Source organism: Balaenoptera acutorostrata, chromosome 20 (genome assembly GCF_949987535.1).
Source record: "Balaenoptera acutorostrata chromosome 20, mBalAcu1.1, whole genome shotgun sequence".
NCBI classification, from domain to species: Eukaryota; Metazoa; Chordata; class Mammalia; order Artiodactyla; family Balaenopteridae; genus Balaenoptera; species Balaenoptera acutorostrata.
In genome coordinates, this window is record NC_080083.1 from 1,644,147 (window position 1) to 1,669,525 (window position 25,379).

The 25,379-nt window shown below is 59.7% G+C and overlaps 1 protein-coding gene across 5 annotated transcripts in view; it reads left to right on the plus strand.

Moving 5' to 3' along the window:
- EPN2 (epsin 2) overlaps positions 1-25,379 on the plus strand; it is an 83,010-nt gene that overhangs the window by 40,669 nt on the left and 16,962 nt on the right. For 4 of the 5 annotated variants that reach the window (XM_057535276.1, XM_057535274.1, XM_057535273.1 and 1 more), the window contains exons 2-4: positions 7,207-7,970; positions 23,065-23,177; positions 24,582-24,674. In XM_057535276.1, the coding sequence (XP_057391259.1) occupies positions 7,376-7,970; positions 23,065-23,177; positions 24,582-24,674 (801 nt within the window). In that variant the 5' untranslated portion in view covers positions 7,207-7,375. Of the gene's footprint in view, positions 1-3,927; positions 4,089-7,206; positions 7,971-23,064; positions 23,178-24,581; positions 24,675-25,379 lie in introns of those variants that run through there. The other variant, XM_057535275.1, reaches the window with a different exon arrangement.

The following is a 25,379-nucleotide window of genomic DNA, read 5'->3' on the forward strand; positions in this document are numbered from 1 at the left end:
GGCGAGGTCTAAGCTGACAGGAAAGAGCCGGTGTAGCGGCAGTGCCGGGAGGTGGCAGGCGGAGGAGACAGCAGGTGCAGGCAGGTCGTTCCAGGGACCAGGGACGTGACGGGGAAGAGGGCGCAGCACGTGGGTGGCACACGAAGAGCTCACCTTCCCAGTGCGCCCGTCTTCTGGTCTCTGGGGCTCTGGTGCACCCCCCGCGCAGCCTGGGCTGGGCCTGTGGGGACCCGTGGACATCAGCCGTCACTCCCTGAAGCCGTGGGAGCCCCCTTCCTGCATGGCCGTGTGGGGAGAGTTGGATGTGACCTCCCGGCCCTGCTGGTTTAAGGGCCGAGGTGAGCAACTGCCCCTTCTTCTCACGGCCTTGGTGTGCACTTACACAGCATGCAGGCACCTGTTCCTTACCCGCACGCGGGCTTCCTCTGGGCGAGCATCTTGAGCTCCTTTTGAGAACAGTGTCAGGTTGCTGCTGAGCCTGAAACCGGGTCTGTGGGATTCTGGCTGCGGGGTCCACAGCCCCCGCTTTGGCTTCCGCTCTCCCGCGGGCTCCTCAGGACATGGCGACAGCTCAGCACTTAGCACCACCACAGTGACCAGCCAGGTCTAAATTAAGCATGAAATCATGGGAATTCTAAATTTTCCCATGTAGCTCTTTTTTTTCCCCAGATGTCTCAAGCTGGAAAATTCTACTGATCAAACTGTAATCCATCGCTGGGCCTGCCCGGTGGGGTGGGTATGAAGCCGTCGGTTGCCCCCCCCCCAGTCTCTGGGTGGCATTGCCACCTACTGTTAGTGGGCATTTCTGGTAGCAGAGTCACAGCATGTTAGAATGGAGAGTCTGGCCCGGGGGTCACACGTGTGCCAGCTGCCTTCCTTGGGGGGGGGCCGTGTTGTGAGGGCTGCTCTTCATACTCCACGGCCCCCGGGAAGCCGCACAGGCCAAAGAAACATCCACCGCTAGGCTTCTTGCCGGAATTCCAGCCTCTCTGTGGCTGACCTGGGGCAGGGGCTGCCCGTGACACCACGGAGACGGCAGGGAATTGAGCCACTTGTCGGAAAGGGCCTGGGGACGGGAGGCTTGGGCAGGTCGTCTGGTCTGGCCTGCCCCGTCACTTGAGGAGCGGGAGGCTGGGCCTGGCCTGGTCCCCGCTCGCCCGGCTCCTGCTTCTGTGTGCTCTACAGCTCCACGCTGATTGCTTTCTGGCCTGGGTTTTTTTTTTTTTTTCCTCCTCGGCTCAAGTTTAGTAAAACTACAAAAGACCAAAAGTGATACCCTACTACTATATACATCAGTTTGCCTGCCCCATAATACTGCTCAGGCCATTCCCTCCAGACGAAGCAAGGCTGGCCTCCCCAACCCCTGCTGGAAAGGCCTGTCCTGTCCCACAGCACATCTGGGCTGAGTGTAAGGTCTTGTGTTTGAAGCATGACAGTGGTACAGAAGAGGTTTTGTTCTCATGGCCACCTACTGCAGCCTGGCCCTAAAATGGCCCAGCGCTCACTTCTGCTTAGAGAAACATTCTTGGCTCTTCTGGACATCAGGCTTGATGGTATCGCTGCCAGGCTTCCAGCCAGCTGGGCACACTTCCCCATGTTTGTCAGTAGACTGGAAGGCCTGAACTAGTCTCAGTGTCTCATCCACAGAATGGCCAACAGGAAGGTCATTTATGGTGATCTGTCGAAGGATACCTTTATCATCAATAATAAAAAGGCCCCTGAATGAGATGCCTTCATCGGCCTTTAAGACCCCATGGTCCTGAGCAATGACGCGCTTGGGGTCTGATATCAAGGGAATGTTCTTGGGTCCCAGTCCTCCTTGTTTCTGGGGTGTGTTGATCCATGCCAGGTGACAGAAGTGCGAATCCACAGAAGCACCAATCACTTGGCAGTTGAGTTTCTTAAGTTCCTCTGCCCCATCACTGAAAGCAGTGATCTCCGTGGGGCACACAAAGGTGAAGTCAAGAGGGTAAAAGAAGAACACAACATATTTTCCTTTGTAGTCAGATAGGCTGATATCTTTGAACTGACCATCTGGCATTACAGCAGTTGCTTTGAACTGGGGGGCACGGTGCCCGATTTTGGCATTTCCTGAAGACTTATTGCTCTCAGCAGTTCTCACAGACAAACCACAGAGGACAGTCAGGAAGGAGACACGCTGGCTGGGTTTTTTAAGAATGTTGTCCGTGGTTGATCATTTGCAAAACTGCTCTGAGGAGTGGCAGAGGTGAGGGAGCGTTACGGAATTCTTTGTCCTCTGCGGCATGTTTGTGCATCCGCTTGGCCCAGCCGTCAGGGTGTTTGATCCTCGACCCTGGGAGGGAGGTGCAGCTTGTCACACCCCCATTTCTAAGTGACTGCGCTGTCGGATGGCCAGAACCATGTCTCCCGACCCTGGTCCTTGCTTCACATCATCTTTTAAAATGACCACGTTTCAACACCTGTGTAATCTGCACCCAGGGCTGCTCTTCCCAGAGACTGAACGATTGGCCGCATTGGTAAAGAAAAACGAAATTCCTCATGTGTGTTTTCAGTACTGATTTCTACTTTTAGAAAAATCAAGAACAGGTAAAGTCATAGGAGGATGTCTGACATTGAATTTTCCTGTGCTCGTTCCACGACTGTCGTGTCTTGGGAGAAGCCCCCAGGTGGCTCTTTGAGGGGGTGGTTAGAGGGGGCAGGGGTCATCCAGCATGCGGGCAGTGCCGTCAGACCCCACTACAGCCAGTTAACTGGCACCCCGGGGCTCTTCCCGTGTGGGCGGTTTCACTGTACCTGCTTTATCATCTAGAAGTTAAGTCTCGTGTTCGTTTTTTGCAATTCTTTCAGTATATGAATGCAAAGTTTTCTTTAAGCCCACTTTTGGGATAGAGATATAAAATTTGATTTCTCTACCCAACGAGGCGTCGTTGGGATATGGATGCCGTGTTCAGTGAGTGAGGAGGACATTTCCTTTTCTGGCTGGCCCTCCGCTCCCCCCACCCCGTGGGTGTGAAGGCTGTCACCTGCCTTGAGAAAGTTGCAGGAGGCTGCCAGATGCAGATCGTGTGAGCTGCCGTCTGGGGTACGTTCATTCAGTGGGATCTACTGCTTGTGACTGGCCTGGCCCGCGACTGTTAGGTCTGGGGAGGCGAGAGGCGTTTGCCGCCTTTCCCTCATAGCTGGTCCTGGTCCCTGATAATGATCCCTGATCCCTGAAAAGCCCCCAGAATCTCCATGGGGGTTTGGTGGAAACCCCGAACGACTGCATCTTCTCCGCGCCTGGCCAGCCATGCCCCATCACAGAAGCACGATAGCCGAGGCACACGTGGGCTTTGACCAGGGACCCACCTGGGCTGCGGGACCACGGAGAGCTTCTCCCTCCCACGGTCGGGGTCGGGGACTCCAGATTTGGAAGGAATTTCCCCACCCCGCTCTGCAGGCCCTCGGAGCATGTTTTTATGGAATTCTTCTTGCCCCCAGGGGCATCACTCCAGCCTTGGAATTTTTTGTTTGTTTTTTTTAGTTTTGTTCTATTTGCTGTTTTATTCCGTCTATTTCTAGTCTCCACTGTCGGTCGAATTCTGGTTGTGTTTTCAGATATGCCAGAATTTTTTCTGCCCTAGCCTGTCCTCGGCAAATGTGATCCCGCGGTTACTTTATGGTCACCATTACGAGCTGCTCTCGAAAAAGAGTGATGATCCGGGAGTTCGGCTGGGATGCCTGCGTGTCAAGGACGAAGGGACGCGGCTCCGCAGTCGGCCTGGGCTGCGGGTCAGCTGTGGCTGGGGGCCTGGTTGGAGTCCCCGCGCCTGTCCTGGAGGCCCTGAGCGCGCTCTTCGGCTGTTGCCCAGGACGGAGCGCACCGGCTGCAGGTGACACGTGGCCGCGGGGGCTCCAGCGGCTGTGAAGTGCAGGGTGAGGGGCTTCGGGCACAGGTGGCCCGCGGGTTCGGGCAGTGTCCTGTCCTGCCCCGGCTCCATCCTTGGCCCCTGCTTGCCGCTGTGCGGGCTCAGCAAGCTGGAAGCGGAAGGCGAATCGAGGAGGAAGGTTCGGACAGTGGAGCCTGCAAGCTATTCAGACAAGAGCGAGGACAGCCCGGAGCTCAGGTCTGGGTGTGCGCTTGGGGAGTGTCGCGGCTTTGAGGGGAGCCGCGGCGGGTGTTTGCTGGCAGGAAGGTGTCTGGGCCTTCACAGTCCATCCTGGGGTTAAGGGGGTGGTTTTAAAATGGGAAAACGAGGTCTGAGGTCTGCGGGGCGAGTGGGATGGACCCACAGTGCCCGCCTCCTCCGTTGAGGGCCCAGGAGGCCCCTCACAGCGCCAGAGACTCACCTGCGGTCTCAGGTGAGGCAGGTGCGGAGCAGGTGGGCCCTGAGGGTGGTTCCTCGGAGGCACCTTTGGGGCCCCTTCCCCTTCGGGAGTTGCTTACCCCCATCTCGCCCTTTCTGTAGCTTTAGGAAAGCAGCACGCAGCTGCTCGCAGTACATTCCTGTGCTTTCTCTAACTGTAACAAGTATTTCATTAGCTTTTCCCCTCTCAAAGCCGAAGTATTTCAGAGAGACTGCTACCAGGTGTCCTTGCAAGTTGGGCTGTAGCCCCTGTTTCTCAGCTGTCCGGGTTCCTTTCCCAGCCTGGGTCCGGGAGGGCGGAGGCACCCAGCCCTCGCTCGCGAGAACGGCTGCCTTTTCTCTGCCACCAAAGGCCTGGGAGGCTCGGGGGGTGCCCTGGCCGGGCCTCGCGGCCTCCCCCGGGAGGGCACCGGCCTAGAGGACGGGCGGCAGAGCCCGACGCAGCATCTCTCCCCCAGGAAGTGGTTTCTTTTCATTACATCTTTAACCATTTGAGGCCTCTTTCCCAGGACCGTTGCTCTCGTGCTTCCTCGGAGTGCCTCCTGACCTGGAGGAAGGTGGCCGGGGTCCATCCAGCCCACCTGCTTCTCCGAGGAGCAGGGCGCTCGTGCCTGCCGAGCCCCCAGTGGGTGACAGACCAAGTGCCGGGTGGGCGCGGGCCCTGGGGACCTCGGGTGTGACTGGTGACGCTGGTGAGCGTTGGCCCTGGGACGCCGGAGCCCTTCCCCTTGGAGGCCCGTCCTCTCTCGCCGGCGTGGACGGCCAGCCTGGTCACATCACGCACGCAGGTCCCCATCAGAGCGCCTGGCCCTGGTCCTGGGACACACGGTAGAGGGCTTGTGAGAGCTGGTCGGTCAGGGAGGGGGCAGGCTGTGCCCACCCACGCGGAAGCCCGTGCGCTCTGTGGCTTCAGAAGGAAGCAGCCCTCCTGGCCTGCTGAGGGCCACGTGTGCGACTGTCACTAGGGTGGGCTTCTGTGCCCCCCCGTCCGCTGGCTCCCTGTGCGGAGTGGGCGTTTCCTGCGGCTTCCCCTCCTGACACTCTGTTCCCTCACTTCTGAGGCTGTGGATGGGGCCGGGGGGCGGGCCGTCCGTCGTCCCTCTTTCAGGAGCAGCCCAGCGTAGGGGCCGCGGCGAGGCGGCGGGTCCTCCCTGGGGGCCCGGGCTCCCCGTCTGCACCAGGGCCGGAATGATCCTTACCTGGAAGGCTTTTTGTGGACAGCCGGGCCCGAGGCCACCCAGCTCCTTCCCAGGCCAGAGGCCCAGAGGCAGCTGGGGTGGGGTGGAGTGTGGGGCAGCTGCTGGCTTTGTCCCCAGGCCTGGCTGCACTGCTCTGTCCTTGGCGGCCCCTGTGGGCTCTGGGCTGTCTCCTCCTTCTCCAGGAGAGGAATCACCTAGCAGCCACTCCCCTTCCGCCTCCCAGAAGTCTCCCCCTTTGAAGACCTCCCTGAAGGTTGTTTCTGCAGAAAGTGCTTTCCGTGCCTGCCTTTGTGGCCCCCAGCAGCCAGCTGAGTTGTTCTGGATTTGCATCCTCTGGCCCCCGCCAGACTGCGCCTTCCTGAGGGAAGGGACACTGTTTCTAACCTGTTTCATAAATCTATCAGCAGTGTTTATTATCCACGTCAGGCACAGTGCTGGGTGCTCACTGGTGACCAAGCCAGGTGGGATCCCCACACTCTGGGCCAGAGCCCGTGGTCAGAGGCGTGGCCCTCACTCCAGCTCCACAGAAGTTTCTTCCCTGGGGAGATGTGTTTGTGGCGAAGGGCTGGGTGGACCTGTTCATGTGTAACCCTCAGTTTTCTCCTCTGTGAAGTGAGGAAATTGGGGTAGAACCAGATTATTTGTAAGGTAGTACTGCACAGCTTGGGCCAGATGCCAGAGGCTTTTGAAAGCCCAGTGGAGGGCCTGAGCCCTGCTCTAGAAGGGGAGTTGGGAGACTTTATAAGAAGTCAGAAGAGGTGGTCACGGAGAATCCCCCGCAGTTAGAAGCGTGGTGCCCAAGCCGGTGTAGACAAGCATTAGATAGTTCTAGCTGGCTTTTGCCCGGCGGTGAAAAAAAAATACAATCAAAATACAATCGGGGACTTTCATGAGAAGCCACCGCAATGAGAAGCCCACGCACTGCAATGAAGAGTAGCCCACACTCTCCACAACTAGAGAAAGCCCGCGCGCGGCAACGAAGACCCAACGCAGCCAAAAATAAATAAAATTAAATAAATAAATAAATTTATTAAAAAAAACACAATCGCAGCAGAGCCGATCCAGTGGAAGTGTTTTGAAAATACAACAGTAGTTAGTGTTACTGCTTTCCTTCCAGAGGCTTAAACTTGAGTTTAAACTCTATTCCTTTTTTTTTTTTTTTTTTTTAAAGTTAACCATTTTTTAAATTTATTTATTTTTGCTGCGTCGAGTCTTCGTTGCATGTGGGCTTTCTCTAGTTGCAGCGAGCAGGGGCTACTCTTCATTGAGGCGTGTGGGCTTCAGTAGTTGTGGCACAAAGGCTCAGTAGTTGTGGCTCACGGGCTCAGTAGTTGTGGCTCGCGGGCTCTAGAGCGCAGGCTCAGTAGTTGTGGCACACGGGCTTAGTTGCTCTGCGGCATGTGGGATCTTCCCGGACCAGGGCTCTAACCCGTGTCCCCTGCATTGGCAGGCGGATTCTTAACCACTGCGCCACCAGGGAAGTCCCAAACTTTATTGGTTTTTAACTTGTAATATTGATCTTATCTTAGTTTTGAAGGGAAGATGGCATCTCTTCTGTCCTTGGGGGCTGGAGGGCGTCCACTCACCGCCCCGGCTGACCAGTGCCTGCTGTTTGCAAGATGCTTGCCGTCCCGGGGGTGGGGGGCTCGTGCACAGTAACGTTTGTCTTCTTTCTCTAGGTCATGGCTTCCAGCTTCTCGGACCTGAGGCTCCAACAGAGGAAATGACCATCAGGGACCCTGCTCCAGACCCATTACGGAGACTGAATCTTCACGGGGTGCGAACCTGCCTGGGACAGGGAAGCTTCTCTCTTTGAAGGGCTTTACATTTGTCGCAGAGAAAGTAAAGATGACGACTTCTTCTATCAGACGGCAGATGAAAAACATCGTGAACAATTACTCGGAAGCCGAAATAAAGGTCCGGGAAGCCACCTCCAACGACCCGTGGGGCCCGTCCAGCTCCCTGATGACGGAGGTCGCAGACCTGACCTACAACGTGGTGGCCTTCTCGGAGATCATGAGCATGGTGTGGAGGCGGCTCAACGACCACGGCAAGAACTGGCGGCACGTGTACAAGGCGCTGACGCTGCTCGACTACCTCATCAAGACGGGCTCGGAGCGCGTGGCCCAGCAGTGCCGCGAGAACATCTTCGCCATCCAGACCCTGAAGGACTTCCAGTACGTCGACCGCGACGGCAAGGACCAGGGCGTCAACGTGCGCGAGAAGGCCAAGCAGCTGGTGGCCCTGCTGAAGGACGAGGAGCGGCTGAAGGCCGAGCGGGCCCAGGCGCTCAAGACCAAGGAGCGCCTGGCCCAGGTGGCCACCGGCGTGGGCAGCAGCCAGCTCACCTTCGGCCGGGGCTCCAGCCAGCCCAACCTCTCCACCAGCTACTCGGAGCAGGAGCACGGCAAGGCCGGGGGGTCGCCGGCCTCCTACCACGGCTGTGAGTAGTGGCCGAGCGCTGGGCACTGGGGCTGAGCCGGAGCTCGCGGCCCCTCCGTGCTCGCTGCGTTCTCGCTGCTGGCAGCCGACGGCAGCGCCCTCAGTCCACCTGGGGTTATGGTCCCAGAGGCGCTTTTGGCCCCCGGGCCGCTCTGGCTCGGGGGTCCTGAGACCCTCTGGATGCGTGGGCAGGGCTGGCCCGGGGCGAGGGGGGCGGGTGGGGAAGGCGGGTGTGGAGGCCGAGTCGCCTGCTTCCTCCTGGGGCGGGTCTGCAGCGAAGGGCCTGGCCTGCTCCTGCTGCCTGGCAGTGGGGGTTGGCTGTTCTGGATAATCTGCTTTCTTTCATCTCATATGCAGTGTCTTTCTAATGACTGGGCTGTGGGTCCCCCGACTGGCTCAGTGTCTGTTCTGCTTGAGCATCTTGGGGCGCGATGGCGTGTGTCTGCCTCACTTGTCGAGGGAGAGGGCAGAAGCCTCTGCAGTAGCCGGCGTGGGCGAGGCCTTCCCCGCCTGTGGTCCAGAGTGCTTCGGTCGCACGGCTGGGTCCTGGGTCCGTGCTGGCTGGGGCTGCTCTGTTCTCTCGTTTTGCATGTCGATGACTCTGGGTCTTTGCCCAGCGTTTGGAAGAGACCTCAGAAAATAGAAGTGGGGTTCAGGGCCTGACGGAAGCTGGTCCGGAAGCCGCGCTGGCATCCTTGTCATTCGCCGACCTGGTCCCTGGAATGGTGCCTCTCTGCTTTCGCAGTGTGGTGGCGAGGCGGGGGTCCTGGCGGCCTGCGGGCTGGGGGGTGCAGAAACTGTCTCTTCCGGCTGTGAAAACAAAAGTGCAGGTCACCGTACCCTTTGTTTTTGGAATAAGTAACACTGTCAGCATAAAACTTTTTTATTTTCTAAGGCAGTTGTTTGCAGTTTGACAAAGCGCTGTCGACCTTGCCTAGTTCAGCAGGTTTCAGTAGCATTTTGAGAAGTGGCAAATAGGAGATTGGCATAGTAAGGTCAGACTGCCCGCCTCTGAGAATTCTCAGGGATTGTCGAGCTCAGAGGGGTCCGCGTTTCTTGTCCCACTTGCAGTTCCTGTCGTTTTCCCACTTAGCTGAACAGCTCTGCTGAGGCAAAGTCTGTGACCTTCGTGAAACCCCTTGAAAGAAATGGAACCTCCACCCCAGGGGCTCTAGGGGCTGCCCCTGCGCTAGGTTGCACCATAAAAGGAAGATTGCCCTTAAGAAGCGAAGTTGTGTGTTTCCCTCAGGGAGCCCCTCTCCACCCGAGAAAGGCCCCTGCAGGTGGGCTGGGTCCCGGGCCCCTGCCCTCCTCTTGGGGAAGTGGCCGCGTATGGGCGCTGGGGGCTGCTCCTCTGGCCTGCCTTTTGCGGTCATTGTCGTCTAGGTGAGGCGGTGGCCCGTCCATCGGTCCGAGGCTGTTCCGGGGCAGGGAGGAGTGGGTGGGGCCTCGGGTCCGGTCCTGCCGGCCTTGGCCTCCCCCGCCCTGCCCGGCGCTGCTGTGGTCCCGGCTCATCCCCTGAGACCCTGAGCTCGAGCTGCGTGTTCAGGGTCCATTCGCGGGGCCCGGCCTCTGCCGCTGCCTGTCCCTCTAACAGCCTGTCACTCACTGTGTGTGTGTTTCCCGGCCCCACAGCACCGGAGGCCTTGCTGTGTCCCCAGCACCGCACAGGGGCCCCGCTGGGTCAGAGCAAGGAGCCGCTGCTGCTGAGCCAGCGCCCGCCCTTCCTGCCCTGCCCGCCCGTCCCGGGGCTGCCCTCCTGCTGCGCTGGCGCCCGGGCCAGCCCTGCCTCGCTTGGGCCCGGTGGCCTGGCCTGCGGCTGTGTGCGCTCGCCGTCGCTCAGTGCCCCCGGTGCTCCCCCCGCCTCTCGAGGCCCCGTGTCCTCCCCTCTCCCCAGAGCCCGGCCCCGCACTCCCTTGCCCCTCGCCCGCCCGGAGTCCTGCCAGGGCCTCGGGGGGCCGCTGTTCACCTAAGGCCTGGGGGACTGCTGGGCGCTCCCTGTGTCCCGCTCCCTGAGGAATTGGAGGGGGTCATGCTGGCCGCAGACCCGGGCGTGGGGAAGACCGGGCCGCCTGGCCGCAGTGTGTGGTCCCAGCCTCGCCCCGCCAGGCACAGCCGGGCCTCGGCGCCGGTGGCCGGGAGCCATCTCTGCAGTGCGGGGACACGTGCCAGGTGGAGGACCTGAAAATGGGATGGGATGGCTTTTGCTTCTCAGCGAACTGCCGTCCTTCCTGAGATCCCCGTGACTGTGGGGAACAGAGTTAGCTGTGCTGCGATTCTAGGTCACGGTGTTTGAAGGTCCCTAACTCAATGGGTAACGAAAATGAGGCTTCTCTTTGGATTGATTAATGGTGTATCCTGGACAGTCTCCAGCTGGGGCAGGTTAAACTGAAAAGAGTTCTCAGGGTTGCCCACGAGGAAGTGCTCTCAGTCTGATCTGCCTTCAGTCCCCAGGGGCCCTGCCTCAGAGAAGAAAGTCTTCCCTTCTCTTCTGCTCTTACTGGAAGGAGCGCCAGCGAAGCGCCTCTGTGCCGCTCCCCGACGACCTGAAAACGGTTCCGCTCATCGTGCCTCACACACATCGCCACCCCGCCCCCCGCCCCAGGTGCCCGTGTGATCGCCTTGTTGAGCTCTGGGATGTTTCCTTCGCGCCTGTGCTCCCCTCACGGTCTGTACTGGACTCAGCAGGGAGGACCAGCTTTGCAGTGTCGGGAGGCGTGTTTCACAGGCTCCCCGGAAGGCCCACTGGTGCGCCCCAGGTTCCCAGTGCCCCCGGGGCCTACCCGTTGAGTAACTGGGGGGTCTGTTTGTGTCCCCCTGGCCCCCAGCTCTCCTGGGACGCTTGCACGTGAAGCCCAGGCCCGGGCCGCCCCGCACCTGGGCCCGTGGGTCCCCCACTCAGCGCCCTCGCATACGCACGTCCGGCAAGTTGCTCCGCCCGCAGCCCACACGGAGTTCTCTTTTCCTTCAGCTCTGGAGAAACTAAGGGTAAAACGGGTGAGCGAGGCTGTTTTTAGACAGTTTCTCAAACCCTGGATGAGTTTTAGGCAAACACGTGCTACGCAGTGTCACCCTTTTGAGTGCTTTCCTCTCGGTATCTCACACCCTCCGCATTGCGGGGCTGCCGGGGCTGTCCCGTGACTCTTTGCTGAGCCCTCAGCTGAGTGCCACGCATAAGGTGCGGGCTTGACGTGGGCACACGGTGGGTCTGCTTTGAACACACTGGCTTGGAATCCAGCACGAGGAGTCCCACTGACCTGGCTGTCGGAAACTGGTCTCGTGAAGTGCGGGCTGTGATTCAGGGCAGACTTTCGTGAGGGGCCCAAGTTGGACCCCAGGCCCCGCAGGGGAGGCCTGGTGGGCGCGGTGCTGACTCTTGGCCTCGGCTGCTGCTCTGCCCACCGTGATCGTGTTTGAGGAGGGCTTCCTGTCATGAGCTGCGCCCGTCGGCTCCTCTCCGGGCCTCCTCACTCCTTCCGGTCTCCCGCGCACAGCTGCAGAGTTCTTTCCTTCCTCTGCAGCGCATGGCTGCAGTTCAGTGCCCGCTTTCAGATTGCTTTCCGTGCTCTTACCCACCCCCCTCTTAGAAATGACGCCCTGATCCCGGCTCACAGAGAGCGCCCGTCCGTCCCAGGGGTCCCCGCAGGGTCCGGCGCAGAGCCCTGGACGCACAGACGGGTCCCCCTGCCGGGTTAGCCGTGCTGCTGCCGGCCTTGGGCGCCCACAGTCCCTCGTTTTGAGCTCCCACCGTGTGCCTCTGTCGTGTGCCCCCATCCCACTAACGGGGAGAGAGGCAGTGAATGGTCGGCATTGTACTGCACGCTGCACCATGAAGGCTCTGGAAACCCCAAACCCAACACCGCCCAGCGTGTGAGGAGTGGGGAGGGTGGTCCGAGTGCTGGGAAGGCCCACAACAAGCCGGGACTGGAGGGAGGAGGGCTGGGCTGTGGAAGGTCTGGAAGGGCATCCCAGGCAGGTGGAGGGCGGAGGGCTGGACCGGTGGGCAAGGCTGGGCCCGAGGGACGGGGAGTGGCCCCGTTGGTAGATGGGTGGAGGGCCTCCGGGTCATCGAAAGCCCTTTGACTTTTACTCAGTTAGCTGGGAGCAGGGCAGGGTTTGGAACCGAGGAGGGATTGGATCCTGCTGAAGGGTGAGAAGGCTCACGAGGACCCTCTGGCTGTGTGGGGGGCCAGGCGGGCCCAGGGAGGCTGGTGGGAGACCCCTGCCTTTCCCCAGGTGGGAGATGACGGTGCTGGACCTGATGGGGCGGAGGAGGCCTGGGCACACTTTAAAGGAATGAGGTGGGTGCGCCCAGGGCTGAGAGGTGGTGACTGCCGGCCAGTGGTCCCCGGAATCGGGAAGGCAGGGCCAGCCAGCTGGCGGGGAGTGTGCCCGGACCTCCGGGGCCTTCCACCCGGCTTTGGGCCCCATGTCGGCTGATTGCTCCCAAAGGGGCTGGGCGAGGAATTTGGCGGGAGACGGGACTCACTCGGGAGCCCGTCTCGCCGGAGCTGGTGTGTTCTGCACGTCGCGGGAGCCCTGATCTTCGGTGGCAGCGAGTGTCCAGCAGAGGCCGGCGCTGACTGTCACGTCTTCAGGTGGGAAATCGAATCAAGAGGCTGGTTGGTAGCGCCAGCAGACCCTCAGAGGTGGCAGTTTTAGTGACACGTCTGTCCAGGAGGCAAATGTCAAAGGTGTTCGTTCTTGCCTCCTGGGCTTGGGCCCCCAGCGGGGCCTGAATGTGCCGTGGCAAGGCCTCCGCGTGGCTGGGCTGCTCGGGGCTGCAGTGCCTGCAACAGCCGGAGGCTGGCGGTCCCCGTTCACTTCCTGTAGGAGGCGGCGGGGCGGGGTTTGTTGGTGAGGACACTGAGGTGGACTTGCTCCCCCAGATCCACTCGGTCGTAGCAGTGAGGCCAGGATCTGAACCCAGAGCCCTGGCAGTTTTACGGTTTTGTGGTCCACCTCGTGTAACACTGGTTACTCCACGGGGGCCCTCTGGTTGTCAGAGAGGGTGAGGTTGAAACAGCTGTCAGAGTTGCTGATGGGGGTTGTCAGGCGATTGATGTTGCCGTGTGCCAGGGGAGATGGAAGGTGTGGCTGCAATAGCTACATCTGTCGCTTTGTCTTTAAAGCATCCTTCGTAAAAGTGTAGGTACACAAACTGTCGTTTTATAGACTGTCAGTAGTGGATGTGAAAAAAGCAAAGGGGGGGTTGAGTCAGGCTCAGTAAGAGTTACATAGCAGGGCCATGTCTGATTCATGGCTGCTTGGTGGCCAGATTCCAATGGCCAGCTTGAAGGAAGGGGGCATTTAAAATTATAGTATAAATAAAAATAAGAGGGAAGGTCTAAGAATAAGTTTTCTTTGTGTTGGAAAGTAGACCACATAATTTATGGATAATCTCTGTATATCACGTATTCTGTGTTTGTCTTCAGAGTACTTTTCTCTTTTCTCTTCTGTCTCCTCGCACTGACGGAGCAGGAGCCTGTGCTCAGTGCCGAGTGCCTGACCCACGAGGTGCTCAGTAAGCAGTGAACGAACGAATGCTAAATCGACCTGAATTCTCTTTTTCTTGGTGGTGGTTTGATGTGACGTGCTCATCTCCATTGGTGTCTGCCCCTGTTAGCCTTTCGCGAATACACTTTGTGGGCTTTTCCAGAAATGTGGAAATGTTGTACCGTATCTTGAGACTTTGAGTTTAGAACAGTGTGATTCCTAGTTGTTAGATTTTGTTTGGTAATAAAATGCTGTTCCCGATTTTGCCAGCTGCCCTTTCTCTGTTCCCTAAGCCACTGGCTCCAGCTGACTGCCCGGGAGCTTTTAAATCTCCTGAGGTGTCCCAGAGCCCCGGCACACATCTGACAGGTCGGAGCCTCGGGGCGGGCGCGGGCAGCGTGGCGCCGAAGCTCCCGGGGGGCTCCGGGCCTGGTCAGTGCGGGCCCTTCCTCCCGTCGCTTCCGCTGACCACCCGCGGCCACGCCCTTTCAGAGAGTCATGGTCAGCAGGCGACTCGCCGACTTCCAGCGGCTCGAAATGGCTGTTGCAGCGGGGTGAGCCTCCTCCCGTGGCCTGCTGGTGGGGAGCGGGGTCCAGCTGGCGGGGTGGTGACCAGCCCGTCGGGCCAGTGCCCCCGTGGCCCACTTCTCCAGGTCTAACTGGTAAGCGTGGCTTGGGCGGCAAATAAGAAGCTCTGCTAGATTTTTCATTATAAAGGTAATGCCCGTCCATTCCAGATGGTGTAGAAAATGCAAAAAGAAGACGGACACACTCCGTAATCTTGTCACACAGGCAGCTGTTGTTCCCATGTGGGTGTATGTCCTTCTGGACGTTTTTTCTAAGCATTTTCTTTTCTAGGGTTGCAGATGTGTTGTAAATGCAGCTTTGCGTCCCTGCTTTCTGTATCATGATGTCGTCATCCCCCCCCAGCTGCCTGGCCTGTGGGAATGGGGGGTGGTCCGGCTTTGTCACGGCCGTCTGTCTGCGAGCAAAGCCAGTGGGTTCTTATTACTCTGATGAGGAAGCGAAGGCCAGATCAAGACCCACATCCCCGGAGGCAGCTGTGTGGACAGATCTGGATCACAGGTCTGAAGTGTGTTCCACGAGAGCAGGAGGAATCTCATGTTTCCTACCGTGCAGACAGTAGAGAAGTGTTACACACGTGTCGTTCATACCCACGTGACCTTTTCAAAGCACATTTCTCAGAAGGTGAGTGTGTTCGTTCGCTCACTTCGTAAGCCCGAGGGCGCCGGGGCCGGCGCTGGGCGGGGGGGCTCACGGTCGGCAGCTGAGGCCGGGCGCTCCGCGGGCTTCCGGTTCGGGAGAGGCGGACGCCTTCACGGTGCGACACGTGTAGCGCTCCGAGGGGGCCGGGCAGGCAGGTCCGGGGCTGTTCTAACCCTGCGTGCAGTGGGACGGGGTGCGTGGCCCAGAGGTCACCCCTTAGCTGACTCCTTACCACCAGATTCCCAGGAGAAATACTGCAGTCCCTGATTTTTCTCACGTCACTTCCTGCGTGCATTTTCCGTGTGGCTTTAAAGGTTAAAGTTTGGGTAGGTTAGACGTCCACACAGTGGGGACGGGGCAGTGCTCTTTCTGGGCTCTTGGGTGTCCCCTGTGCTAATGCGGGCACCGCACACGCTGCCGTGCCTGAGGGAGCCGCTGCTCAAAGGAGTCGCCCACCATTCCCACCCCAGTCACAGTTGTTTCCAGGTTCTCACGGCATAAATAACCACGTGGTAAGCGTCTTTGGGCAGAAAGCCTGCTTTTCTGAGGATTCTTCATTGTCTTCAATGTAGAGTTCCCAGAAGTGAGAGTAGTGGGGAAAATGTATGAACATCATTCTGTCTCTTGAAATTGGCAAATGTTTCCCCATCGGACCAGGCCCAGGGGCAGTGCCGCCAGCCGGGGGGCTGACCGTGCTCAGGTGATAGCCCCTGAGCCCAAAATGGGTACTGAAATTTTTTGAAAGATCATTTCTAGTTTAATAGATGGAAATTTCCGTCAAAACACTCATTTTAAAAGTGAGCTTCCTGTCTGTATTACCCTAAGAAACTGATGTAGGCATTTAACCTCAGTTTATTTATGACTGAATTAATAAGAGAGAAGTTACGTCTTTGTTGAAGTTCCGGTGTCCCAAGCCCTCTCCTCCGTCCCGAACGCCTGCCTGGGGAGTTGTGGGTGCGGCCCTCGCCCCAGTGCTCCCCCTGAAGGTCGACTTTCCCATGGGTGTAGACAGAGCACCAGGAACCATGGGGACCCCCGGGAAAAGGGCGAGGAGAAACAATCCCTTCCTGTTTTGGACAAGCCCTCCCTTCTCCACCTCGCCAGCTGGTGATCTTGTAAAGGAGAGGGTTTCACCTGCAACCCAGAGAGAGCAGCACAGACTCACTCTTTTCTCTCAGGCAGAGGATGGGCATTGAGTCCTGCCAGCAGATGACAGGGCAGCTTTTGTCTCTGCTCCGCCCGCCCCGTCCGTCCCCACTGTCTCCCGCGCTGGCTCCTTCCTCCCTGGGCTTCGGCTTCCGCGTCCGTGGGCTGCGGTGGCAGCCCCCGTATCTCAGGGTGGTGGTGACGCGTGTGTGAGCTGTGCCCTTGGGAGTCGCAGCTTTGTGCTCGCTGGAAACTAAACTAGAAAATGAACCTGGAACAAGCCAGGGTGGGGAGGTTCCTGGCCACAGGCGGGTCTGGGGTGTAGAAGGCATAGGTCCCCATTCTGCGGGCTGCGGACACGGGCCTTGGGGGCCGCAGGGCACCTGCCCTGCTCTAGGCGTCCAAGAAGAACCCCTGCCCACAGAGCGTCCCGCTGGGGAGGGCGAGCTGGGGCCCCCGCGCGTGCACGGGGAGACCCAGGCTCTCTTTCCTCCCTGAGGGCGGGGCGGGGGCGGCAGGAGGGGGAGTGTGGTCTGAAGGCAGGAAGGAACTGGAGGACTCTAGGGCCCTCTGCGGCCAGCGGAGCAGGTGCCAGGTGCGGGGTAGGGGCTGGTGAGCCGCCCTGGGGAGTGGAGGCGTGTGTGCAGGGAGGCGGGGCCTGAGACTTGACGCTGGGAGAGGCCCTGACCTGGGAGCCGCCCACCGGGGCTTCAGCGCCAGAAATGGGTCGCGTCAGCTTTGGGGGCCGGAAGCCCCAAATCAGGGTGTCTGCAGGGCTGTTCCCTCTGAAACCCGCAGGGGAGCGTCCTGCCTTGTGGCTTCCCTGCTTCTGCTGGTGGTGGCCCTCCTTGGTGTCCCATGGCCTCGCTGCTGCCCCCCCCCCCCCCCGCTTGTGTCCAACCCCTGCATCTCTTCTCTGCTTGTAAGGACACCTGTCACGTTGGATGTCGGGCCCACCGGCTCCAGTGTGACCTCAGCTTAACCGTTAACAAATGAACCTGCAGCAGCCCTGTTTCCAAATAAGCTCTCGTTCCGAAGCCGGGGGTCAGGGCTTCACAGCTTCAGGGCCCAGCTGTGCCCCAGCCCCCGGTCAGGGGGACGCTGCCTGTGGGCAGAGTCTCCGCTTGGGCGGCAGCACAGGCCACTCGTGCCGGGAGGGTGAGCTTGGGCTGCCGAGGGTCGGCATCTTCCAGGCCAGGCCGGGCCCCAGATGTTCTCTTGTGACCTCGGGCCGGATGGTCCGGGAACGTTGTCAGGTGTAATAGCATCTCAGTTAAGCCCATCCAGAAACCAGCCGCTTCTCACCTCCTTCACAGCCGCCATCCTGGCCCAAGCTCCCACCATCCTCCCTGGACCGGTCAGGTGGCATCGCTGCTCGGCTTGCACCCTCCTGAAGGCCCTCCGAGAGCCCCCGGAACCGCCAGGGCCCTTCTGTCATGGCCCTCTGGGCGCTCTGCCTATGCCAGCCTCACCCCCTGCACCCAGACGAAGCCCCCACCTGCTTTCTGCCTGGTGTCCTGGCTGCCGCCCAGGCCCCTCTGCAGTGTCTCTGTCAGACCTGAGCACAGGGCAGGCTCTCCCCACCCCGGCCCACCTCCCCTGTGTGTGTGTGTGTCTTGTCCCCGCTCACTGGGACACAAGCTGCAGGAGAGCAGGGACTGGCCTCGGGCCTGGAGAAGCGCCAGGTGTGGCGTGTGCGAGTGTCAAGGACCGAGTGCTCAGGGCACCTCAGGGCTCTGGGAGGGCGTGGCATGGGCTCTGAGACTAGCTCTAAGTTCTCCTGCTGTGAGTGGCCCTGTGACCTCTCTGGGCCCCGGTTCCCTCCTCTGTGGGAGGGACTGATGATGCAGAGCAAGGCCTTAGGTCAGCCTTCGTCCCTCGTGGCTGGGGCACCCTGGCGAGCCCCCTCACTTCCGGGCCTCAGCCCTGGCCTTCGGGGGGTTGGGGGGCAGGACCCCGCCTGGACTGAGGGTCCGGCGAGGCGCCAGGTGTGGTACACCTGTCACGTGCCAGGCGCTCCCACAGGAACTGGCCTGATCCTCACGACAGCCCGAGGCGGCGGGGACTCTGTCTCCGTCCTGCAGGTGAGGAAGCCCAGGTGTGGAGGACGTCCTGCCGAGGCCGAGGTGGAGGGTTGAGCAGCGGCAGGGCCTGGATCCGGGCCCATGCTCGCAGACGCCCCCTCCCCCGGGGCCGAAACACCAGCCTGGGTGGGGCCCAGGCACAGCAGCGAGTAGACGGGCCCCCTGGGTGCGTGCCAGGAAAGAGCACGTGTTTATGTTTTCTGGGTGGAATCGCAAGAAAATGTCAACAGCTGTTTCCTCTGGGGAGAGGAGTGGGGGCAGGAAAAGAGGGGTGGCCCTCACTTCCTTTTACGCTGAAGTATTTAAAACAGGCTCTGGCATCTCCCCTTCCCCCATCGACGTGGCGGTGAGGACAGGCTGTCATCGTACCTGGCAGAGCGCACAGCAGCCGTCGGGCCCGTCTCACCCCGGCCCGCGTGCCTGTCTGCCCACTGTCCTGACAGCGGCTTAGAGCCGACTGTCTACACCGAGACCGCCAGCAGCACGGTCGCTCAGAGGTCCCGTCCCTGCAGTCTTGCTGTGCTCGCGACCCTGATGTGCTGAGATGCTGGGCCGGCCGTCTTGCAGGGAGAGCGGCCCGAGGTCTGGGTTCGCCCAGCTGCTGCCTCAGTCCTCGCCCGGTACCTCTGTGAACTGAAATCAGATGGGGGGTCTGCACTGCAGTCAAGTTGGGGGTTTCGCCAGGGCCGCCAGGTGGTGGGCGACGGGCAGGGCTGGGCCACGGCCCACACTCCGTTATGAAGTCACACCCCCCTCTCGTCCTGAAGGTCACCTGGCTGTGGTGGTACTTTCGGCTCTTCACATCTTGCAGCTCTTTGGCTTTTCCACAATGTATTTATGCTTTTTTCTCTTTCAGTGTTACCTGGGGTGATCTGAGCTTATTTTCTCCTAATTTGCCTTGCTTTCCTCTACTGCCTGTGAGCTGGGAGAGGGGGGGCCCTGGAGGGTCTCCCTGGGGAACAGGCTCAAAAGGCTCAGCTCTGCGTGGGAGTGTCCTTGGTGGCCGAGGGTCATCGGTGACTCAGGAAACGGCTGGTGGAACACAGGGAGTTGTCGCCACATTGAGGAAGACCCAGTAAGCTCTTCGCTGCAGTTCAGTAACGAGGAAGGAACTTAGCTGGACCGGGAAGCTGGTCACTGGGAGGCAGAAGCTGGCCCTGGGCTCAGTGCCGGCTCCCCAGCCCCTCCTTCAGAGACCGGCAGAAAGAGGAGGGCGGAGGCCCCGGCCGCCAGAGCCGCAGTCCTCTGCCCATGGAGGCCCGGGGCCAGAGCGGGTACCAGTCCCTGGTTTCTGCCGTGGGAGATGGAGGGGGGCGTCTGGTGGCTGTGGGCAGAGTGGAGAGCAGTGACCTGGGCAAGGCCTGGCCCCCAGGTTGGGGGGCCGCTGTGTCTCGGGTCCTCCTGACCCCTCCCTCCCCCCCCCACACACACTTCATAGACGTGGAAGCAGAAGCCCAGAGAGGTGGCCATTCGTGTGCAGTCCCCCTGCTGCTATAGGGTGGGGACGGGATGGGAGCCCTGGCATCCCCGTCAGCTGGTGGGCACGGGGTTGTTAGGGTGGCGGCAGTGCTTGGACCCAGATGGGGTGTTCTTGGAGCCCCGCTGCCTGGCGACCTTGCATTCTTGCCAGGTTGTCAGACGTGCCTCGTGTACCCGACGACAGCCTGCGTGCTAGGGCTTTACGAGAAGTCCCCGTGCAGAGCCGCCCCTGGGCCAGCTGGGTCTGCAGAGTCTGTGCCCTTCACTCGGCGTCCGTGACTGCAGACACCGCTTACGTGCTTTCTAGGAACACTGCAAAACGTAGCCAGTGAGAAGAAGCAATTTCCTGTTTTTCTGTTACCTTGACTGCTTTGCTTTCTTCTTTCGAAATTCCCCGACCTTGCCCATCTGAAGCGCCTTTGTTTTAGGGGCGCATTTGGGGACCGGTGTGGGTCGGCCGGTCCCTGGAGCAGGCGAGCAGGGTGAGGTCGGGAGGCCCCGCAGGAGACGCCAGCCGTGTTTCTGGTTCTCCTCTTAGCCTGTGTTTTGCGGGAACTGTTGGGCGTGTGTAGGCTCCCTGTTCAGCCTCCCCTGCCCCGAGCTTTCTCAGCCAGGGTAGCGGACTGGACAGGGTGAACGGGGGGCCCCCGAGCAGGTGAAGGCTTTGTGCTCCTCCCCGCGGGCCCGTCTCAGCTGCAGGAGAAGGGTGGTGACACGCTTGCTCGTGGAGTGGTTTGCTTGTGCGCACGGTGCCGGTCTTCCCTTGAGAGGGTGCTGGGTCAGAAAGCAGCCTGAGACCCGAGAGCGGCCGGCCCCTTGAACCCCCGCTTCTTCCACTGTCCCCGTGAGTTGTGGACCCTCAGACCCTCAGGTCGTCAGAGTGGGGCGAGGGCCAGGCTCCGGGGGTCAGAAGGGCCCATTCAGGCCCGTCTCACCACCACCTCTGTCCTCGGGCACAAGAGGCCCTTTGTGGGGACGAGATGCTGTCACTAAGGCAGGAACGTCTCCGCCGGACGCCTCCCTCGCAGCTGAGACCGCCGTGTGCAGCTCAGCTGATGCTCTGGGCTGGTGGCTGTGAATTCTTCCGTCTGCGTGACCGAGAGCCGTGCCTCCTGTGACCGGGAGCCGTGCCTCCTCCTATGCAAGCCGCAGCGTTCAGGGGAATACCCTTTGTCTAATTTCCATACTGATGTGGTGAGCTGTTTCCGTGTGTGCCGGCCACATGCTATCCCCGCAGCGTCAGCTGTGGGGTGCAGACGTGCACGTTTGCATTTGAAGCTGGGCTGGCCTCGCAGCTGTGCTGAGAGGCTTGGAGGGCAGGGAGGCCTCAGGTCCCCGGCAGGCCCTGCGCAGAGCCCCGGCCCGTTCCTCCCGGTCCCGCCAGGTTAGGCCGGGTTCAGCTTTCCCTGCCAAGATGGGGTTCTCTGTTCAGGGGGCTTTTTGGGGTGTGGGATGGGGTCTGAGGTCTTCCCCTTTCTTCACTCCTGGTTTCCATCTGGGAGTAAATGAAGGGTGTCGGATGTGCTGTGCTTGCTCTAAGCTGAGGGTTTTGTGAAGCAGCCTCAGAGACTCTTAGCAGGAAGGAGGCTGGGAACGGGTGGCCTGAGTGGCTGTGACCTGGACGGGAGAGCCACGTGCGTCACAGGAGTCCCCCCACACTGTCCGCCACAACTGGCCAGCTTCCTTTGTTCCCACCGGTCTGGGTGGCGATGTTGCTTCTAGAGCACGAGGAGGCCAGAGCTGCCACCTGTGACGGGCAGAGGTGAAGTGTGGAAACACACCAACCAAAAATGCGCTTTTGTTTTGGTGTATTGTTAAGAAATCAAATTATTAAGGTAGATTTGAGGACATTCTGTTACCATCTAGCTTTATTTCTAAAGAAATGCTTTGGAAAATATAATTGGGGCGATGCACTAGGCTGGGATTTGACTTGATTTTATTTAGAAGAATATGTTTGTGTTTTTTGGATAACTGCAGCATTTTGCTGTTTGACCTGTTCACTAGCTTAGAGTAGACATGAGGCAATTGGTTGCTGGCTTTTTTTTTTTTTTTTTTTTTTAATGTTTCTCTTGGTTGACAGTAAATCACAGTGAGCACACCGTGCTTCAGGCCACATGATTGTGCCAGATGAAGAAGTCTCACTGCCGTGTGTTTTACGTGTCTTTCCTAAACTGTAGGACAGAGTGATGCCAGTTACAGCCCCCACCCTGCACGGCCCCTGCAGCCTCGCCCGTTCTTCTGTGGGTTTTTCCAGGACCCTAACTGCATCTCGCCTCTTCTCCCGTTTTACTCACTGTAGCCAGAGCCCAGCCATCTAGAAACCTCAGCATCAGGCATCATTCCCCACCGTTTACTTTCTCCCAAAGAGGCAGATCCTAGGAGGCAAGCTTAGGTTGGAGATGTAGGCAGAGGCAGCATTTGCGTGAGCGCTGGGGGCTGGGTTTGCTGGAAGGGACGTAACGGAAGCAGGGGGCAGACGCATATACAGTCAGAGCATCTTTCACAGCTACCCCTCGGCCGTGCAGTGGGACCCTCCGTCTGCCTGCCCATCCATCTGTCCATTTATCCACGCGGTGGGTGTGTGCCAGCTGCTTTGTCACACTTGGCGGGAGGATGTGATGGTGGGAAGACGAGCCTGGGCCCGTCCCTAGGAGCACCTTCTGACGTGACCCACCAAACTGCAGAATCGGGGTGCTGACCCAGCCCTGGCGGGAGGCCGGCCCCGGAGCACCGGCCAGGGAAGCCGAGCTGGAGACCGGGGAGGAGCGGCTGGCACAGAGGCCCCGAGGGAGGACAGGGCACAGGCACCCAAGACGGCGGCCCCACACCTCTCCGGGGGGCAGGCCTCGCGCTGGGAGTTCCTCTCCGGGTGGCAGGCCTCGCGCTGGGAGTTCCTCTCCGGGGGGCGGCGGGCAGGGGTGGCGCGCTCCCGAAGCTTCACGTCTGGTTCCTGCGGGCACCCAGGCTCCCCGACGCAGGAAGCGTGATGGTGCAAAAGCCCGGCGTTTTCCGCGTGGGGGGCCCAGCCTGCCCACAGCGGGGTTGTGCGAAGACCCCTTCCTTTGGGAATCAGCTGGGAATTCACATCTCATCCCTTCATCAGAACTGCTTCATCAAAGCAGGTGCTGCTTCAGATGTTTAAACTAGCTAAGTACTTCAGCAAACAATGGCTATGTATGTTTTTTTTTTTTTTAAGTCAACGTGCAGTTTTGCTTAAAAAACAAAAATTTTCAGGGTTACTGCAGAAATGTTTGGTCTTCATTTTCCACGTCCTTAGGACCGGGAGATACAGTGAGATTCTTACACATGCGAGGGGGGTTCTTGAGAGGAGCCCTTAGTCCACGCAGGCCTTGTACTTCTTTGAATGATCTTTGACCCAGCTTTTCAAGAACAGTGCTCTCGATGTTGTAAAAACTCAGCCCCCCTCCTTGAAGCCGTCAGTGGAGACAGGCTCTGATCCCCAAGAGGCCCGAACTGGCCGCCCAGGGCGTTTGTCCTGGCGAGCGCTGCGTGGCTGGCGTAGTTGTGAGGTTCCTTGGCTGTGCCCGCAGCGTATTCGCAGAGCCCCCTCTCCCGGCCAGGGTGGCCCTGTGAGTGCGAGACGGGAGCGGGCGGCTGGCCGGGGAGCGCTGGTCCTTCACGCTGACTTTGCCTCCCCCGCAGCCACCTCCCCACGGGTGTCCTCGGAGCTGGAGCAGGCGCGGCCGCAAACGAGCGGGGAAGAGGAGCTGCAGCTGCAGCTGGCGCTGGCCATGAGCAGAGAGGTGGCCGAGCAGGTGGGTGCCGGCAGGGATGCGCGCCCCCGTGGGGAGGGGCCCGGGCACACGCACATGGAGGAAGGGCTCTCGCTAGTTGGTCCTGGGGACGCGTCGGTCAGAGGTGCTTCCTGGAAACGCTCCCGCCTGCTTGGCTGGGCTCCAAGCCAAGTGTCCACAGCCCCTCAGCGCCGAGTGCAGACCATGATCTGCACGGTGGGTCGAGAGCATCTGGACCCAGAAGAGGATGAGACAGAGGCTGGGAGGAAATGCCCAGGAGATGAGAGTCTGACATTCAGAGATGGGCATGTGTGCAGTTTTTCTTTTATAAGCACACGCTACGTTAAGATGGAGAAGGAGAGGATCTTCCCTGATGGTCCAGTGGTTAGGACCCCACGCTCCCCGTGCAGGGGGCCCGGGTTTGATCCCTGGTCAGGGAAGTAGATCCCACATGCATGCTGCGCAGAGCATCCAAATAAATGAATGAATGAATAGATAAATAATAAATTTTAAAAAAATACAGGTTTTTACAAAAAAGATGGAGAAGAAGGGAAAGGAGCAGCCTTCAAAGGGGTCGGCCCTTGGCTGCCGCTTTCAGGCCGGACTTGCTGCCCTTTGGTTAAAAAAGGCGAAGGAGTGCAGCGAGGCCCGCAGCCCCTCTCGCTTGGCAGTGCTGTTGAGAGACAGTGGGGGGTCAGATGGAAGAGGCAGGTGTGGGTCCCGCGGTGACTGGAATATCCCAGAGGTCCGTGTAGCGGCCAGCTCCCGGCAGTGCCCCTCTGTCCACTCAGGACGTGCGGCCTGCCATCGACGGGAGGTGCAGAGCACTCACGGGGAAAATGGGGCAGATGGACGGGCCAGCCCCTTGTAGTTCCTCACTCCTGTCTTATGGTAAAGAAGACGCAGTGAGTGTGTTTACTTATATTTAATCATTATATTGTATAAAAAAGCTAGGTCGGCCCAATCTTTTTATGTATGCTGACTGTGCCTTGAATAAATATAAATTAAGTATAACGAATCATTTCTGTTAGAAATCATAAAATATAAACACGCACTCATTTTCTGGAAGCACACACAGTGCGGGCAGGGTGGAATGACCTGTGATTTCTGTCTTCTTTCTAATCCCTTTGTGGGTTGTTTGTGTTTTATAAGGAGACATATTGCTTCTATAATTAGAAAGAATTTTGAAGTCATTTTCATTTTGAGAAAAAGTATTTTACAAGTATTTCCCTTCCCCCATCCGGGTGGGGGGCCCCCCCCGGGCGCACCTTGGGGTGGGAGAGGCTCGATGTGCACCTCGTCCCTGGACCCTCCTTTGAAGTGACATGCGACACGGCTTTGGCTTCCGGCTCTGGCCGGGAGGACCTGGCTCGTGGCGATGCTGTCGCCGTGACCACCAGCTTCAGGGCCCATTGTCCTCTACAGGAAGAGCGCCTCAGGCGGGGAGATGACCTCAGGTTGCAGATGGCCTTGGAAGAAAGCCGCAGAGACACAGTTAAAGTTCCAAGAAAAAAAGAGGTGAGTGCTTCACGGGCCGGGCGTGGGGGGGCAAGTCAGTGTGTGAGACCCTCCTGAGCCCAACCCCCAGCGGCTGTCACAGCCAGCGGCAGTGAGGAGAGGGCGGGTGACACACACATCCGCCCGAGGGGCTGGGCCCTCCCCTGACCCCGCCTCAGTTCCGTCCCCCGGCAGCTGAGCACGGTGACGTCTCCCCGACCCCCACCCCGCGCAGCTCCGGCCGCTGCTCTGTAAGCTGCTAAGTGTCAAGTGCTTTGGGACAGTTTCCTGGCCCAGGGTAAGCCGGCATCCTCCTTACTCTGTGCCGGGCTTCCTACCCGGGACCTAAAGGTGAACTGGACGTGGCTCTGCCCCTGACAACCTCGTCATCCCGTCGGGAGACAGACCCTCCCGCAGGGCCAGGGCTCCAGTGGCCTCCCTGTTCCACTGCTGCGGGGTCCCTGAGGGCAGCCGGGCTGGCTGTGGGAGCAGGGGGGTGAGGCGGCCCCGGGAGAGAGCCCTGGATGACGCTGGCAGCTGGCGGGCCGGGTGGGTCGGGGGACCGCGTCTCGTTGGGAGGCAAAACCCCTGTTCTCCTGGGAAGCCCCGAGGACCTGTCGACAGACGGCGGGCACTTGGCACGCGGCAAATAGCCGGTGTGGGTGGAGCCTGGTCCTTACTGGGAAGCGGTGATGTGGGGCGGCGCAGTCCCGGGTCCTCTGGGCC